Source organism: Labeo rohita, chromosome 2 (genome assembly GCF_022985175.1).
Source record: "Labeo rohita strain BAU-BD-2019 chromosome 2, IGBB_LRoh.1.0, whole genome shotgun sequence".
NCBI lineage: Eukaryota > Metazoa > Chordata > Actinopteri > Cypriniformes > Cyprinidae > Labeo > Labeo rohita.
The window spans coordinates 1,665,021-1,683,416 of NC_066870.1; the positions used below are offsets into that span (position 1 = coordinate 1,665,021).

Consider the following 18,396-nt stretch of genomic DNA (forward strand, 5'->3'; position numbering starts at 1 on the left):
GCCAGACAATTCCCGTGAATGATCTGAGGGAAGGCTGGAATCCATGCAGGCTCAAAATGTTCAGTGACTTTTGTGTTCTTGTGCGTCTCTCTGATGCTGTTCCAGATCTGTCAGTGCTGCGAGTCATTCGCATATATAGCCACCTGCATGTTCAGCACCAGCAAGTTCGTGAACTTTCCAGATTCTTCCGCTGGAGGGCAGCACGGAGAGAGACAGAGAGAAATGATGACGTCACATTCTCATTTATTCATATTTTTTTTTCATTTATATACTCATATCTATGTATTTGTACACGTAAAGTCTTTACCGAGGAATGAGACTGGACTAAGCCTTTCACACCTGCATTTATAGACGTGGCTATTTACTGTTAGTAAATGCAATTTATATTATTTACAATATATTTACAATGCGATTTGTAATGTTTGCTTAGTTTTTTTTTTTTTTTTTTCTAAATGCAATCAATAAACATATATGTTTCGTGAGCTTAAATTATTTTTATTTACATGTTTTCCTTTTTGCCCCAGACCTGTGTTGGACTAATGAAACTCCACTGTTGTGACTGTGCTAAACTGCAGTTCACACACGTGAAAGTGCAATATATGCTGTATGTGACTTGTTTCAGGTCTCTTAAAATGATAAACCACCACACTTTCACTCTGGCTTCTAATAGTCATTGTAAAACCAAATACTGTGGTTGTTGCTTGAAGGCTGAACTGTTAACAGAGTGCTGATTTAGACACTCTTTATCTACACTCTACTAAACTCTAGCTATATAGATCAACTGAAGAAGCACACTTTTACCATGTAGAATTAGACATTACACATATAGACAAATGAGAGGAGATGATTTCATCACAGAAAAAAGTAGTTTTAATAAAAAAAGTTGGATTGACGTGATATTAAAAACATTTGAGATATACAGATGGGTGACAAATGAAAAGAAAATCCAGGGGCACATCCTGTGGCTGCTACGCATTGAGAAGCATTCTGCAGACATGGTTTGGGATCCTGCAAACCAATATAAAGCTGATTGATGAAGCACTGACAAAACATTTCTGTCAATGGGATTGTCATCTTCCAGGATAACAAGTGACCCATTTATACAGATCACAGTCACCAGATCTCAAAATTTTGGACCAACATGTTAGACACTCTCTCCAACATCATCATCACTGTCATCATCATCATCAAAACATCAAATGAGAAAATATCTTTTGCTTCCAACAGGGTTTTTGCCATAGAAGAACCATTCTGGACTCTTTAAAGAACGTTTTAGTGATCAGTTCTTAAGAGAACCACTATTTTTTTTAAGGTGTGAAGAACTGTAATAATCTGAAGAAGCTTACAATTCACTATAAGGAAACTTTTGTGCAATGGAAAGATTCCAAAACTTTTTAAGGTTCTTAAACATCCATGTATATTTCAATAAAGCTATGCATCCATTGTTACCAATGGATTAGTCAATGCCAAAGTGCACTGTTTGTTGTCAAATAAAAGACACTTTCGGTTATTTTTTTTTCCTTTGGTTTGTCACTGATCTTGATCATCATCTCATTTCATCACCACAGAATTATCCACACATTGGATTTGCAAACCATTGAAACCACTGAAACACACATTGGCATTCCTATCACTATGGGTTCATTTCATAGGCGTAAAAACTGTATTTTCTGTCCCCTACCCCTAAACCTACCCCTCACACAAAACTACAGGCACTTTGAGATTTTCAAACGCTTCATTCTGTTTGATTTATAAGCTGTTTTCCTCATGTGAACTAAAATATGTCCCCAAAAGGACAATATTTACTTGTGGGAACACTTGGTCCCCATAACATAAGGAATACCAGGCACACACACACATTCACTCTTATGGCCAATTCAGCATATCCAGGCCACTTAAACTGTATGTCTCTGGATTGTGAGGAAACCGGAGCGCCCAGAGAAAACCCACACAGATGTGTAAACTTCTGTCACTGATCTACACACCAGTATTTAATTTTTAAAAAATCTCTAAACAGGAAAACAAATTAATAAAGCATCTAACAATCATGACAAATGATTCTGAAATATAAAGACTAATTCAGTTGATCAAGTTCAGGAAAAAGGCACTTCGGAGGAACTTGATAAAAGTTTTTCTTTTGCATTTTAGAAAAGTTGTCAAAAAGTTGTCAGTACGATCCCCAAAAATGACCAAAAACACTATTATGCATTCCAGGCCAGCAGATGGCGATATCACTTTGTAAAGAAACACTACATGAACAGGTGATATGCATGTTCACCGTTTTCAATTTGTGTGTCTGGAGTGTACACAATAATGACAATACAGGCACCCAAAATAATGTTTTCATATAAATGATCAATCAAAACGCATAAGCAGTTTCCCATTTTTGTTGCAAATAGTGTCACGTAAATGCCCTCCCACATCACATGGCAGAAAGATGTTTTGTGCTACGATTAGTTCACAAAATTGCAATCATTATGTGGTAACATCCAGCACCATAAAACAGTGATGAATGTTAGGCTGTCAAAAACACTGCACGTCTTTGTAATGTTTCACTGTTTGATGAAGGTATAAATGCCCCTTTACCCAATCTGATAACCTCCAGCGAAGAAGATACTAACGTAATTATGACACAAATAAAAGGTAACGTTTCAAGGCACTCCAGCAGTGTCTTGACACTTCAGTAGCAGCTGCAGGAGGACGTTGGGTTTGATGCAGCCCTCCAGCGCACGGCACAGTTTACCCACGGTGATGCCCAGCAGACCCTCCTTCATCTTCCAGCGCTCCAGCGTCTGGTGCACCTTCTCTGCCAAGCCGTCGCGGTCGTAGTCATGCTCGATGGTGTCCACGTCTATGTCGGTCAGCCCCAGTTTACGGGCCACCTGCTTCCAGTTTCCACCCACGTTCTGACGCAGGACCTCCAGTTGATTCTCAGTGACCGTGTGCTCCTCTGATCATCACAACACAATCAAACCAAGAAAATCAATCAGATCTGGCACATATAAACCAATGTCATTAAATCAGGAATACTTTAAAATGAGGGCTTTATTGAGGCGAGACACAAAAGGCAAAAGACATGCATTGGTCAATTTTGAGATTTTGGGCTGTTTGGCTTGTTCAGATCTTTGTTCTGTAATGTATGCAAATTATTAGATCATGCATTTGCATTTTCAAATATAACATTTCAGAAAACTTGTAAATTGTTACAAACTTGTAAAAAAAAAAAAAAAAAAGTTTGCAATGCTTAATGTAATCAATCACCTAGTTAATTTTTACTCTATTCACCTGGAGTGATAAAAAGATTTTTATTATAGAGTATTCAAAAGCTTTATTTGAATGTCTATATTTTGATATCTGACATTTGATTACAGTATGTATGCCACTCACATAGTTTCCATTAAATTACATAATTTGCCCCAAATCAGGGATGACCCCTTTAAAGAACAAGTGTAATTAAACACGCATGGCTCTATAGCCTACACATATTTTTAAGGAGCTCCTGCGTACATTTACACTGCACTTACAAATTGCTAGGAATGAAACGGTTTTCAGAAAAAAAAAAAATCCTTGCTGAATGTGATCGATTTCGAAAGCGAAAGTGAAACTGATAAAACAGTGCGCATAAGAAAGCGACTGCACGCTTTTGCGAGCATCAGTAGCTGCACGCAATCACAGATTGCACGCCTCCCACCCAAAATGTGATTTGTGCCTCCCTAGAAATTTAAATGCACCCCCGATGGAAGTGCCCTGGCGCCGGCTCTGCTCTGAAGTATTGTGTTTGAATGGACAAATTCACACAAAAATGATGTCAAAATGCCAGTCTTGGTAAGTTTCCTACAGCAGACATAGCTGACTGAATGTACTGTATCAGTGCATTCTCTTAAAGTGACAGCACTTTCTTAATATTAATCATACAGCAATTAGGAAATCACTCACTGCTCTTGATTGAATAGCTTTTGTAACTTTAATAAAGATTAATATTTAATTTATACAGTAAAATTTGCAATGCTATTTTACATTTTATTACTTTATTTAATTTCTGTACATAAAAACTAATGTTAGACATAAAAACAACAACTGAAAATCACTGTTTATTTTATTTGCATCTTTACTCCATTGTATTTATTTGTGCTGTTGTTTGATAAATTAATTCTTAATTTCGTTTTTTGTTTTTTTGACATCATAGTTTTTTCCTAAACATAGCACCACGAACCGTGACTCTAAAACCAAACCGTGAGTGAGTTGAACCGTTCCACCCCTACAAATTCCATAAATAATATTATGAGATCAATGTTTTAAATATAAAATTTCGAACACAGAAATATGAAATGATAGCAAAAAGATAATGACACTTTTAAATGTGAGACTAAAACTGCAAGTAGGTGGCAGTAACCACTGTCTTAATAACGGAGTCGTTGTCATTTATTCAGTTGTTTCATTCAAAATGGCTGATTCATTCAAAAATTAAGTAAGAAACTGTTTTAATGAATGGGTCAGTGAATCATTGATTCAACAACACAAAATCATTCAGTGCCGAAACACCTCAGTGTGCAGAGAGGCACAACATGGCTTTGCTTAGAACTAGAGCAAAAAGACAATATTTTCTCTTGGATTTAAATAATTTAATAATAACGTATTTTTTATTAAATTGTTTCCCTTAGTAAATGCTAACCATAGCTAACCAGAAAGTCTACGATTTGTTGCAACATTAACAACAACCTAATTTCGACAGGTGATGAGATCGGCTTTATGAAGTTATACAGTAACATACCTGAAACAGCTGCATTTTACTGTCTAAGTGCTGGTTTAATAGAAATGATTTTAATGCGCATGAACACTCTTGATGTGCACAAGACATGGTAATAAAAAATATTCGAAGCCTCAACCCCCTTAGCCCACCCCTAGCACCGCCCCTGCACCTTTTCTCTTTCTTTTTTCCACCCTTAACTTTAAAATGCCACTTTTGTTTTATTCTTGAAATTAAATTTTACCTGTATTGTGATTAAATACAGGTAAATCTGAGGTAAAAACAGTGAATCAGTGGGGTCTGAAACGGTCAGAAAGTCTTACCATACTTCTGCAGAAGCTCATTATATCTGATTCTGTTGATGGATCCAGTGGATAACGAGCTTAAAGAGCTGTTATCAGAGACTCGCAAATTCATTGTGTTGTAACTCCCGATCTGAATCGCACTGGCATTCGAGATGGTCACAGGCCACCCTACAGAAACAAACAAATCAGGGGAAAAATTAGAGTACATTAAAGGGTTAGTTCACCCAAAAATGAAAATTAGCCCATTTTTTTTTCACCCTCCAGGCATCCTAGGTGTATATGACTTCCTTCTTCCAGACAAATCCAATCAGAGTTATATTAAAAAAAATTCTGGCACTTCTGAGCTATAGATTCTCTTCAACAGTCTAAAACAAGTCCAATAAAGTAATCAGTTCCTCTGATTTTAGGGATTACTCATGGGTAAGGTTAGGTTTAGGTGTAGGGATGTGGTCAAGATTAAATTTTTGGATTAAATTGTTGTTCCAGGGTCAACAAAATATGTTGACCCAGGAACACATCTAACTCAGCAAAATCAGGACGTGCATCCATTCATAATAAAAAGTGCCTCACACGGCTCCGGGGGGTTAATAAAGGCCTCCTGTAGCAAATCAATGCATTTTTGTAACAAAAGTATCCATATTTAAAATGTAATAATCAATTTAATCTAGCTTGCACCAACTGGCCGTACGCCGAAGTTGCTCCGGGCGGATGACGTAGGACGTATGCGTTATACATGCGCCACTCGGAAGTGACCCAAGCGGATGTGCAGTGGAGAGACCCAACAAATTTTGATATAAGCCACCAGAAGGCTGGTTTTTCTTTGCTGAAGTAAGGAAAATTCCCTCACTCCTGTAAACAAACGTTGGAGACTCACAGGCGCATGCGCAACACATACATCCTATGTCATCCGCCTGGAGCTGCTTCCGTGTACAATAGTAAGTGCAAGCTAGATTAAAGTGATTATGTTTTAAATATGCATATTTTTCTTACAAAAATGCATAAATTATCTACAGGAGGCCTCTATTCACCCCCTGAAGCCGTGTGAGGCACTTCTTATTATGGATAGATGCACTTTATTGGACTTATTTTGGACTGCTGAAGAGAAACACCCATCTATAGAGCTTGAAAGTGCCAGGATAATTTTCAATATAATTCTGAATGAAGTCATATACTGAGATGCCTGGATGGTGAGTAAATAATGGGCCAATTTTCACTTTTAGATGTGAACTATCCCTTTAAGGCACAACACGACAAGCAAAAATGCAATAATGCAACTGATCAGAGGTTTTCGTTGAGAAAAATAAACGTCTAACCAGTTCAGCAGATGTTCATAACTGCTAACTCCAGACCGGCCAAAAAAGGTAGTGATTTTACAGTTCAAATAATACAGGTTTTGACAAAATAAAATAATTTAAAATATATATATATTTCAGCCCAATAAATGATTATGTATGTTTTATATAACTGGTCAGAACAAAAACAACAGACGGGCTAAATTAATTCACTCTCTGACAGTAGGTGACGCTTATGCAGAATTTCGCCTCATTCTTTTTAGTAGAATATCTCAACAGAGATTTGAGTTTACATGTGTTTAGCAGCGCTTTTCTCCGTAATGCAGAGAGAGAGAGCATGTGCGTGGTTGCCAGGTTGGGAAGATAAAGAAAACCACTGGGCAGAAAATGTACCAATTTATGAGAAAAGCTCTGGGTTACACTTTATTTTACAGTATGAGTACTTATAATGCACTTACCCAAGAACGTATTATAAGTATTATAAGGTATTGCATGGGTTAGGGTTAGGTTTAATTGTAGATTCAGGGTTATTACCTAGTTATTATAATTGCTATAATAAGTACATAGTATGTACACACGAAACAGGACTGTAAAGTAAAGCGCTACCAAGCTCTGGTTGGGGGATTTAAACTCGTGAAATTTGGCAGCCACAACCATGAAAACTTGTGGAGGCTTGTTACCAATGCAAGATAATGCGATTGGTGAATTTAAATGAAACGTTTTCTGGATAAATAACCAGCGGAAATTATGATCACAATTGAAATATGATTCAGAACAGAACCAGTGTTGAACCTGAACTGTCTCTGTAGCAGTTTCTGCTATTTTTCTATGCATCACTGTGATAAACACTTTGAGCCAATCTGTACTGTATAAAACACTACAGAAATAAATGACTTGTTACCTGTACCCGAGTCCGATGGAGGACATACGGGTGAGAACCGTAGGCCGGGGTATGAATCCAGCATGAAAGATTCTGCTGTCTGAGATCCATCTGGACAGGACTTGAAGCGATCGTAAGGCGGACGAAGTCTGTCGTAGTCAGAATATGGCACTGACAGCTGACTCGCCAACTCTGGCCTGTGCAAACCGTCAAACGAACTTGCGGTTCTCGGATGGAGCTCCTCCTCTGGGCTTGAGTGCGCGGCAGGTTTAGTCCAAGACTTCACAGAAGACACAGTTGAAGAAGCATCTCCAGGCCACCTGCTGCTGGCCGGCTGCTGCGGGAGCGGATTATAAACGCTGACGTCCGGCTGGTCCACTATACGACTGCCGTATTTGTGGTAGTTGTACTCTTGCGCCAGCTTCAGCTCCAGGTGTGGAGAGCTGGGAGGCGCGGCGTCTACCTCCAGGAGAGACTCTTCGGGGGTTCTGAAGCTGAGGTCTTCAATGCTGGCCTCCACCGGACCGACGTCTGAGCTCCTTAAAGGTGCTGGAGAGTCTCTGGAAAACAGCGAAGGCTCTGCGGATAAAAGAAGACCCGTCAGCATTGCATTTACAAGAATCTGATTCTAAGGTAACGAATGTAAGTTTATTGCCACATCATCTTCACAGGCTATTTCATGGCAAACAAAGATTAGAAATTAGAAAAACAGTACAGTAACGCACGATGCAAAATACAAAAATTTAAATAAAGCAATTATTAAATGAAGTGCACATAAAAAAAATTTTTAATTTACTTTTGAAAGAAATTGTAAAACTTTTTCTGGGTCCATCTTGTAAAACAAGTCCTTAATAGTTTTTTTCGGATAATAAACTTGGTCTCATGACACTAAATATTGGGCAGACCAAAAGCACATGCTTCACCATCACAATATTGACATATTGGTGCTTCTTCACCAATCAATAAGTGTTCATGAGTTAATCTAGTATGCAAATGTAGGTAATAAAAATGTTGTGGGAACATTGTTTTGTTTCTAAAACACTTAAATGTCCAGTTTTCTGAAAATGATTAGAACGTAATTTAAAGGTTATAAAATGTTTCTTATAGTGTTCTACTAAATTTACTTTCATCTAAAATATAACAAAGTTCATTTTTAATATTCTAGAGTGTTAAAATGTCCAGGTTTCTTGTTGTGATTAGAACACTATTTAAAGGTTACAAAAACGGTTCTTAGAACGTTCATAAAGTACAAGTAACATTATAAGAAACATCATAAAGAACATATGTTGTTCTAAGAACATTTACTATCAATGTTAGGGGAACATATATCAAAAATTAATAAAGCATAAACATTATTTTAAGAATGTTTTGTCCTAATATTTTATGTTAGGACAAACATTGGTAAAAGTTGTGAAAACGTTCCCTGTTAGTCTCATGTGCAATCAACATTGTTATCTATCCTGAAAACATTTTAATTTGGCATTTATGTTCTCTTGTATCGATAAGCTTTCATGGTTGCGGTTGCCAGATGTCAAGAGCTAAAATCCTCCAATCAGAGCTTTTTTCCTAAATTGATACACTTAAAGGAGTAGTTCAATTCCAGAACAAAAGTTTACAGATAATTTATTCACCCACTTGTCATCTAAGATGTTCTTGTCTTTCTTTCTTCAGTCATAAAGGAATTATGTTTTTTGCAGAAACCATTTCAGGAATTCTCTCCATATAGTGGACTTCAATGGTGCCTGTGAGTTTGAACTTCCAAAATGTAGTTTAAATGCAGCTCCAAAGGGCTCTAAACAATCAAGGTCAAGGAACATTAGTCTTATCTTGTGAAATGACTGGTTATTTAAAAAAAACAACAAAAAAAACAAAGTACAATTTATATACATTTTAATCTCAAATGCTCATCTTGTCTAGCTCTGCGTCAACTCTGTGTTTATTCTGGTTCATGACAGTTAGGGTGTGTCGAAAAACTCCCATCTCATTTTCTCCTCCAACCAATCGTAGGACGATTTTGAAGTTGGAGAAGAAAATAACGTGAGTTTTTAGACATACCCGAATTGTCTTGAACCAGAATAATAACAGAGTTAACACAGAGCTAGACAAGACGAGCATTTAGGTTAAAACATATATAAATTGTACTTTTTATTTTAGAAAATGACAGATCTTTTGCTAGATAAGACCCTTCTTCCTCGGCTGGGATCATTTAGAGCCCTTTGAAGCTGCACTTAAACATTCTGGAAGTTCAAACTCACAGGCACCATAGAAGTCCACTATATGGAGAGAAACCCTAAAATGTTTTCTGCAAAAAACACAATTTCTTTACGACTGAAGAAAGAAAGACATTAATATTTTGGAAGACAAGGAGGTGAGTAAATTATCTGTAAATTTTTGTTCTGGAAGTGAATTAATACTTTAATATTCCCAACTTGGCAACCATGCACTGTCACTCTCTATGTTATGGGAAAAGCTCTGATGAGCTACAAACATCAGCAAACGTAAGCTCCACAGAGATAATGAGATCATGAAGACAGTCTGTTTTCTTTCACACAATAGTCTGTTATGACTAACGCTGCTGAAAAACCCTGAAAATGTGAAAAAGGACAATAACGTCAACTGCACTGTATGCACTGCTTTGGAATATAAGCAGCAGCATGTTTCAGATGATAAAATAATATGATATATTTGATATAAGTGGTTTTAAATGAAATATACAGTGTATATAGCTGATGTGACAGTGATAAGCAAGAAAAAAGGCTGTTAAAGTTGAATGGTTACTGAGCGCTTTTGTAAATACATCATCAAATCCACAACATGGCTGAATGAATCAGCATACCTTCAGGAGTGAGAAGAGAGTCTGTGCTGAGGGACTTCAGCTTTTCTACCAGCTCCTCTGGGCCCTCATACAATCTCTGTGCAAAATAAAACAACATAATGTACCGGTACTTTTAAGAATGCATTTTAATAAGAGCTGTATTTCTGCGTGTCTGTGTTAGTGAATGGTACAGACACGCAATTTTGTTTACTACACACATGCGCGTGACACTCGCAGTGTTTTAAGCCTCTGCCGCCTCAATATATGAGTACATGAACACATGAACATCATCTCTAGAACTGCTCTGAGAGTCACTTCATGAGCATTTTACTGTTTCTTTTGTGGAAAACTATCGTCATATAATGAAGACCCTAAAGATCTTCACAGCAACCTGTCAAAATAAAAGTTTGGTTTAACTTGACAGTCAGAAATATATTAATATATTACTTAGTGTAAAGATAGCACTACTACTAATTATTAAAACAATGTTTAAGGAATATTTGCCAGAAAACATATTTACCAGAAAATTGTAAATACACAACACCGTATTTCTGAAAAACAAAAACAAATAAATAGCCTATAATAAATTAATTCCTTATCAAATCTAATTATCCTTTATAATTACATGCGTTTGATTATTAAAACGTAATGAAACGATTAAAATAGAATCCAGAAAATTAATGGAAAACAGAGATTCACAAACAAAACTGAATTTAAGAAAAACAATAAAACGTATTTCATAGGGCCTTAAAAACATGTAATTTTTGTTAAACTTTTAATAAATTGCTGTTAAATTCTGCAAGTTTCATGATTTCAATCAATTAGACATGCTTTTTGACAATTTTTTTTTAATGTAACCATTAAAATAAAGTCTAGAAAATTTAAAATGGAATTTAGGTAAAAATAAAACATAGGGCCCTCTTTATTTCATTTGTGTCTTTGTTTTATTGTAGTTGTCCTTTAGTTTGTTACTTGCATCTGGGTTCTTATTATTAATAACAAAGATAAAATAACAAAAAATGACTATGTCATGATATAAATTGTTGTTGTGAAATTACAGAATCATGAAATAAGATTTGGTTTTATCCTTTAAGCTAACTTACCAATATAGCAAAGATCTCTATATACCTGTAGGCTCGGTAGTTGTTCACTATAATTCTGTGTAGTGGCACTGCCATTTGATTATTATTTTTATTTTATTTTATTTTTTTAAATTTTAAAGGGGGGATGAAATGCTTTGTTTTAACAGATAACTATTATCTCCATTTGGATCATTTGTTATTACTTTCCTGCTGTTTTATGTATTTTTTTTGTAGTATTAGTTCAGTAACAGTATCGTGATATTTTAGTCAGGTATCGTAGCAAAGCCAAAATTTAGTATCAACACTAGCCGAGAAAGAAAAACACTCACCATCAGACCTTCCAAATCTGCTTTTACATTTGCTGCAAGCTTCTCCTGGTAAAAAGGCAAAAACTTTCCATAGCTATCTGTGAAGAAAGAAAATATAAAAAAGATAAGCAAACAAACAGATAAAAAGTTCAGTAGCTTACATAGTTTACATAGCTTACAAAAATGAGTAATCAAGGCCCAAAATTAACAGTCAAGTGTCAAATGAGAGTAAAAACTAGCTTTGGCAAGCAAATAAAGCAGAGTAAAGGCCCTTTGCACCAAGAATGATAAGTTTGTGTCTCTCATATTTTGTTACTAATATACCAAAACTGTCAAAAATTCAAAATCATTTTATTTACATGCTAAGCTAAATAATGTGTCATAATTAATCCCATATATCACAACATCTATAGGATGCCCTGTCAAGTAAAAGCAGTTTAGCTGCATTCTGCCCCTCACAATAAATGAACTCGTCCTGCTAAACACGTCTGGTAAGTAAGATGCGTTCTCACTGGCAGGTGTGACAAAACATTAATTTTGGATCCAGGAAGAACCCTCAACGCTTCTACCTTTAAAGGTGGGGCGCTGCTGAGGGTCTTCATTCCAGCATGTTCTCATGAGCTCTATGATTTCTTGAGGAGTGTCTCGTGGGATCAGCGCTTCATCGGGACGTTCACCCTGACACACACAGTGGCAGATCTGATCTTCACTTCTGGCATCTGAAGAAACAGAAAGCACATCTTCATTCACACTTTCTGTCTTGTGTTTGATATATTGCAAGTATGAAAGGGGTCAAATATTAAAGAGCATTTAAATGCAGTGCAATCTTAAAAGCACAATGGCACAAAAAAACAGGCTGTTTAATTGGTTTATAGGTTGGAAATGCTCATTTTATACACTCATGATTATTTTGGTACTAATGGAAGTTTTCAGTACGCATGGTTGCCAGGTTTTCATTATTTTCTCACCCTCATGTTGTTTTAAACCTGTATGACTTTATTTCTTTTGTGGAACATAAAGATATTTTGCAGAATGTGGGTGACTAAACAGTTTCTGGTCTTTTCTCCATTGACTTTCATCATATTTGTCAATGGCTTATGTCAACCAGCATTCTTCAAAATATCTTCTTTTGTGTTCAACAGAAAAAAGAAACACATACAGGTTTGTTTTTTGTAACTCAAGTACACATTCTAGAGGAGAATAATGAATAATGCGGTTCTGAAGCGAGACTCACTCTCATAGGGCTCACGGCCGGTGAGGATGACCCAGACGACAATGGCGAAGCTGTAGACGTCAGATTTCTCGGTGGAGCGGGTGTTGATGCTCTTCAGGTGCTCAGGAGCCATGTAGCACAGAGTGCCGGCCGCACGTGCACACGACTTCCTGCCCATATGACTCTGTCTGCGAGATTCCTCTTTCGTCAGCTTACTCCACATCTGAGACGTGGCCAGACCGAGATCTGCAATCTGATGCAGAGCAAACAACACAGCTCAGAGTACGCATGAAAATCAGTCAGGTCAAATGTATTTTTCATAGCGCTTTTTACAATGGACTTGTTAAGTGATGATGTAATGCACCCAACAAACGCACCAACGACCGCTGTTTCTGGTCCAATCCCCAACTCATTTCACTTGAGAATACTATCTCAGCAGCAGTTCATGAGCACTGATTATTCATATTAAACATTTAAGGTTGTTTTCTCGCGTCATCTGATAGAGCGGTTGAACCCGGAAGTCACTGAAGAGGTGACGCTTGATGTCAGACTGAAAGGAGAACTCCAATTCCAGAACAACAATTTACAAATTATTTACTCACCCCCTTGTCATCCAAGATGTTCATGTCTTTCTATCTTCAGTCGTAAAGAAATGATAGTTTCTGAGGAAAACATTTCAGGATTTTTCTCCACATTATGGACTTGATTGGTGCCCTGATTTTGAACTTCCAAAATGTAGTTTAAATGCAGCTTCAAAGGACTTTAAATGATCCCAGCCGAGGAAGAAGGGTCTTTTCTAGAGAAACAATCTGTCATTTTTGAAAAATAAAAATTTGTATATTTTTTAAGCACAAAAGCTCACATAGCACAGGCTCTGGGGTGCGCATTCACGACGCTACGAATTAGTGATGGGTCGTTCTTGAACGATTCTTTCATTTTGAACGAATCATTAATGTGACTCGGGAAGAACGAGTCGTGTCGGGGAGTGATTCGTTCAGTCACACATGCACAACATCCTATTAGGTTCTGTACTGGAATTAGTTCACCTGTTTTGAGTCTTCAGGTTTTGAGTCGTTTGTTCATCACGGGGCTGTCACGTGATTAACGAACGACTCAAACCCGAAAACTTGTTAAATAAGAGGTGAGGTGAGCTAATCATAGACTAAAGACCCAGGTAAACAATTAATTAATCTTTTCTGTTTCTTATAGCATTACAGTTTTGTCTTGTTTGTAGTGTGATCAACGTTTGTGTAAGCAGTCGAAATGTTAGGGAAGTAACACGTAACATTTGAATTATATTTTGCTAAAATGAACGAAATGACTCAAAAAAAGATTTGTTCATTTTGCTGAATGAGACTTAAAGGTCCGAGTCGGTAAAATGATCCGAACTTCCCATCACTACCACGAATCACGTCTAAGGTCATCGTCTGTGTACTGAGTATGGCGAAAAACTCCATCTTATTTTCTCCTACAGCTTGAGAGGAGGACCTTTGTATACCTTTTTGTTGGTAAACAGCTTTTACAAACTTACTTGCACTTTCTTAGTCTTTGCGTGTTCGCTTCCACTTTTTTTCGAATTTTGAAGATTCGTTCAAAATTAAAGAATCGTTCAAGAACGACCCATCACTAATTCGTTGTGTCGTGGACGCGCATCCCAGAGCCTGTGCTTTTGTGCTTAAAAAGTCTAAAAAAAAAAAGTTTTACGAAAAAAATGACAGATTGTTTTGCTAGATAAGACCCTTCTTCCTTCGCTGGGATCGTTTAGAGCCCTTTTAAACTACATTTTGGAAGTTCAAATTCGGGCCACTAATAAAGTCCATTATATGGAGAAAAATCCTGAAATGTTTTCATCAAAAACCATAATTTCCTCATGACTGAAGAAGGAAAGACATGAAGATCTTGAATGACAAGGGGGTGAGTAAATTATTTGTAAATTGTTGTTCTGGAAGTGGACTTCTCCTTTAACAAGCGAATACATGTTGTTTCAAAGCAGCTTTACAGACAATAATGATGGTAATGCTTATATCTTAATATCTTCATGCATTATCGTCGCATTCAGCAGATTACAGCTGTGTGATAATATAGTTCATATTTGTGATGATACAAGAAATCAAGCAGCTGAGATTTGCTATATAGTATAGCCATAATTATTATACAGTAATACTACATATTCAACTTATATATAGAGAGTTGTGCAATAAATCGCACTTTGCAACGTTAAGTTCTTTAGTATGCATTTCATTCTCTTCTTTAATGAGTGATGTCTGTATGCTCTCAGAAAAAAGCTACAAACACATTTGAAAAAGGTACATATTTGTACCCTATTTACCCCTAAAGGCTGCATATTAGCACCTTAAAAGTACATATTAGTAGTAACTAAATGGTACATTTTAGTATCTTTTGAAAAGATGTTGCCCCAGTGAAAAGACCATAATCTAAATAACAAGTAATTATTGTAAATATTTAACTTTTTTTTTTTTTTAATAATAAAAAACATGTTCTGTGGTGAATTTAGAGAATTCCATACTTCAGATTTCATACTTTTATGTGGAAATTCTTGTCCACCAGGATGTTCTCCGGCTTCAGATCTTTGTGAATGACTTGATTCTCCATGAGATAAACCATTCCCTCCAAGATTTCCAGAATGATCCTTCCTTTCACAGATATTGGAACTTGCACCTGGAACAACATGAGGAAATTATCAAAGACATTTCCAAACTGAGGAAGGATTTCATTACAAATGAAGTGCTTTGAATAAGGAGTTCAATTCACTCAAGGAATTATGCAAATCAGGTAATAATACAATACTACAATAATCAAACAATATTTGTATACTAGTGCATGCTAGTGGAGGTTATGTTGGACAGCAGATGGACTGTGAATACAGCAATAGGTGTTCAGAAATTCACCTCAACGAGTCTAATGTTAATTGTGCACATTAAACACACATGATCTCATACTGCATTAACATCAAGATACCATGCAGATGTTGAGTGTCCTTCAAATTGCTTTTATTGTAAACCTATACACTCATTGCAAACTTAAGCACATTCATGATTATGAACGATGAACCCCTGTGCATCCTTAGGGACATTTTTGCCTTTTTTAAATTTCATTTTTGTTTTGTTAATGCAATCAGCATATTTATTGTCAAAACGTGTATTTGTATTGAAATTTTAATATTTTACCCTAAATCCTTTTCATAAATCTTTTTAGACGATAGGTACAAAAAATAGCTGTATTCAGGACCTTAACGGAAAAAAAGCAACAAATAGCACAATATTTAATGACATTTAAGCATAAAATCATGCGTTATTTGTTAGCAGAATTTATTTTGGTGATGTTTCAAAATCGTAGCCATTTTTAAATATAAACATATTTTTATATAATATAATTGTGTGCACTGGGAAATGTGTGTGTACGAATGGTATGGTTTTTAATCTGAAACTGCACAAAAATAATAATGCATCAAATTAATGTTGCTGCTGATTATTGGCATATCCAACACTGTCATAATACAAAAAAAAAAAAAATAAAAAAAAATACTATGCTTAGAATTTAGTATATGGAAAATAATCTATTTTTTGTTTTCTTTTTCATAAAAACAAAAGTGGCATTATGTACACAAACTGACACTGAAATGGTTAAAATCCTAAAAAAAAAAAAAACAAACAATTTTTTGATAGTTATGATCAGCATTGATTCTGCTAAAAAAAATCTATATCACTGAAACTAGAAAAAACATATTAATGTACATTTTTATGATTGTTTTGTTGTCTAAGGACATCCGTGTAACTTTTTAAAACTGTCACACAAGGGTTAATGGTGTTTTTGCACAACTGTTTTGGTACATTCGGTGTGTTTTTGGACGTTCAATGACACAATGGTCAGAGTGTTTCATAAACAGAAATGGGAACCATGATGTATATTTTGGCACAGAGCCTTTTATTACCGTCTCCAGCATGGTGAGCAGGTTTCCTTTAGGAATGAGCTCCATGACTAAAGAATAGTCTCCATCCTCCAGAATAACACCCAGCAGCTTGACCACCCGCTGATGGTTTAACCTGCTCATCAGACTCCCTTCATCCAGGAGAGACTGCTTCTGCCGGCTGACAGTCAGTCATGTTAAACTCGGTCAGTTTCCACAACATTTGAAGCTGAAAGTCAAAAGCAGGTGCTTCACACTCACCCATTGCGCGGTGGTCCGGTGTAGACGGTCTTCAGCACCACCTGGCCTAGTGTTTTGTGGTAACACAGGTAAACTTCCCCAAACCCTCCATAATCCAAAGGCTCTTTCTTGATCAGATCTGCTGACTTCATTAGACTCGGGCTCGCTGCTGTAGCCATAGTTCCTCTATTCTTAAAGACAACTTCCCTAAGAGCAACAAAAATAAACAACAAATCAGACAAAGGTCATTATTAACCCAAATAAAAACGCATATCAGCAACCTACGTCAATGCTCTTTATGAGGGATTGCGGAAGTAGCGAACATTCATTCTGTCTGACGACGATCAAAGGCGAAAATTTGAATGAAGAGCCGAAGGCAAACAGCAGTTCACAGAAACACATTAGAGTCGGAAAAGGAAACAAAGTTCCGTATTCGAAATGCTGCATTTGGCATTTCTGCTTTTCCTTTTCGATATTTACGGATACTAGTCAGAAACAACGCAAGTTTTTCTTGATTCGTTAGTTGTTAAAGTCATATTAGATTTCTCATTCTACCAAAAACATCTGACCAGAAACACAAGAGTAACACAAGAGTAAATCAGTGTAACACATACCATGTTTCATAAGGCCTGTATTCACTTCTCTTTCGCTTCCGGGATATTAGTTTACAAAGTGAAAGTAAAATTCCGAAGGCAGACTCACATAATCAACAGCAGAAAACCAGATTAGCCTAGCACACCGCATTTTATTGATAACTGCTTATGTAGGAGATGCTTACCAGTTTATTAAGTATTGCTTTAATAAGTAAACTTATAAAACGATCTTAAAGAAAAAGCGCTGAGTAAATAAGTTACAAGGGATAATGCACAATCAAATCTGACTTGGTGAACAGAATGAATGATAAATAAATAACAATAAAATAAATAGACGCATATAGATTAAAATAGGACTTATTTTAGCAGAAACACTGCAAAAACATTTACAGAATAAAACAATGGACTTGCCAATCAGAATCACGTATTCCATAAAACAAGTTATAAATAATAAAATGCCCTCCATCGTATCCATGTTTAAATGTAATGTGATTTTATGTAATTGATTTATTCGCCCATCAAAGTGACAAACATTTTTTGCCTGTGCATTTTTAATGACTAATTAAGTGCAGATATTTAATTCAAAACAGTCCTGCATTTTTGCAAACTTTAACAGCATCACAAATACAGTGTTGGGGAGTAACTAGTTACATGTAACAGAATTACGTAATTTAATTACAAAATAAATGTAATTGTAATTAGTTACAGTCACTGAGAAAAAATATGTAATTAAATTACAGTTACTTTTGAAAAATGCCAGTGATTACAAAGGGGGTTACATCTGAATTTTTTCACACACACAACCCCACTTACAGACTGAATTGACTTATTTTAAATTGCATTGATTGCTCCAAAATGAGACACCAATTCTTCAGGAGTTTAGGACACAGAATAGGGCACATGCTTATTCGATAACTGTTTTATTTCCTATTTGGGTTTATGCATCAACTTTATTTTTTAAGATTGTTTTTTTCCAATTGTGTTTTCTGTCAT

General features: G+C 36.1%; 1 protein-coding gene across 2 annotated transcripts; it reads right to left on the minus strand.

Annotated features, from left to right (window-relative positions):
• Positions 1-859: 859 nt before the first annotated feature.
• Positions 860-17,500, minus strand: ripk1l (receptor (TNFRSF)-interacting serine-threonine kinase 1, like). Of its 2 annotated transcripts, none has more exons than XM_051122899.1 (11): positions 17,425-17,500; positions 16,832-17,017; positions 16,595-16,751; positions 15,184-15,321; positions 12,664-12,895; positions 11,999-12,148; positions 11,451-11,527; positions 10,061-10,136; positions 7,246-7,803; positions 5,071-5,220; positions 860-2,950 (listed from the first exon to the last, which is right to left on the minus strand). In XM_051122899.1, the coding sequence occupies exons 2-11, from the start codon at positions 16,987-16,989 to the stop codon at positions 2,652-2,654; spliced, it is 1,995 nt and encodes a 664-aa protein (XP_050978856.1). In that variant the 5' UTR covers positions 16,990-17,017; positions 17,425-17,500; the 3' UTR covers positions 860-2,651. The 2 variants fall into 2 exon arrangements, with proteins under 2 accessions (XP_050978856.1, XP_050978847.1); XM_051122890.1 differs by lacking the exon at positions 17,425-17,500 and adding an exon at positions 17,096-17,353.
• Positions 17,501-18,396: the final 896 nt, after the last annotated feature.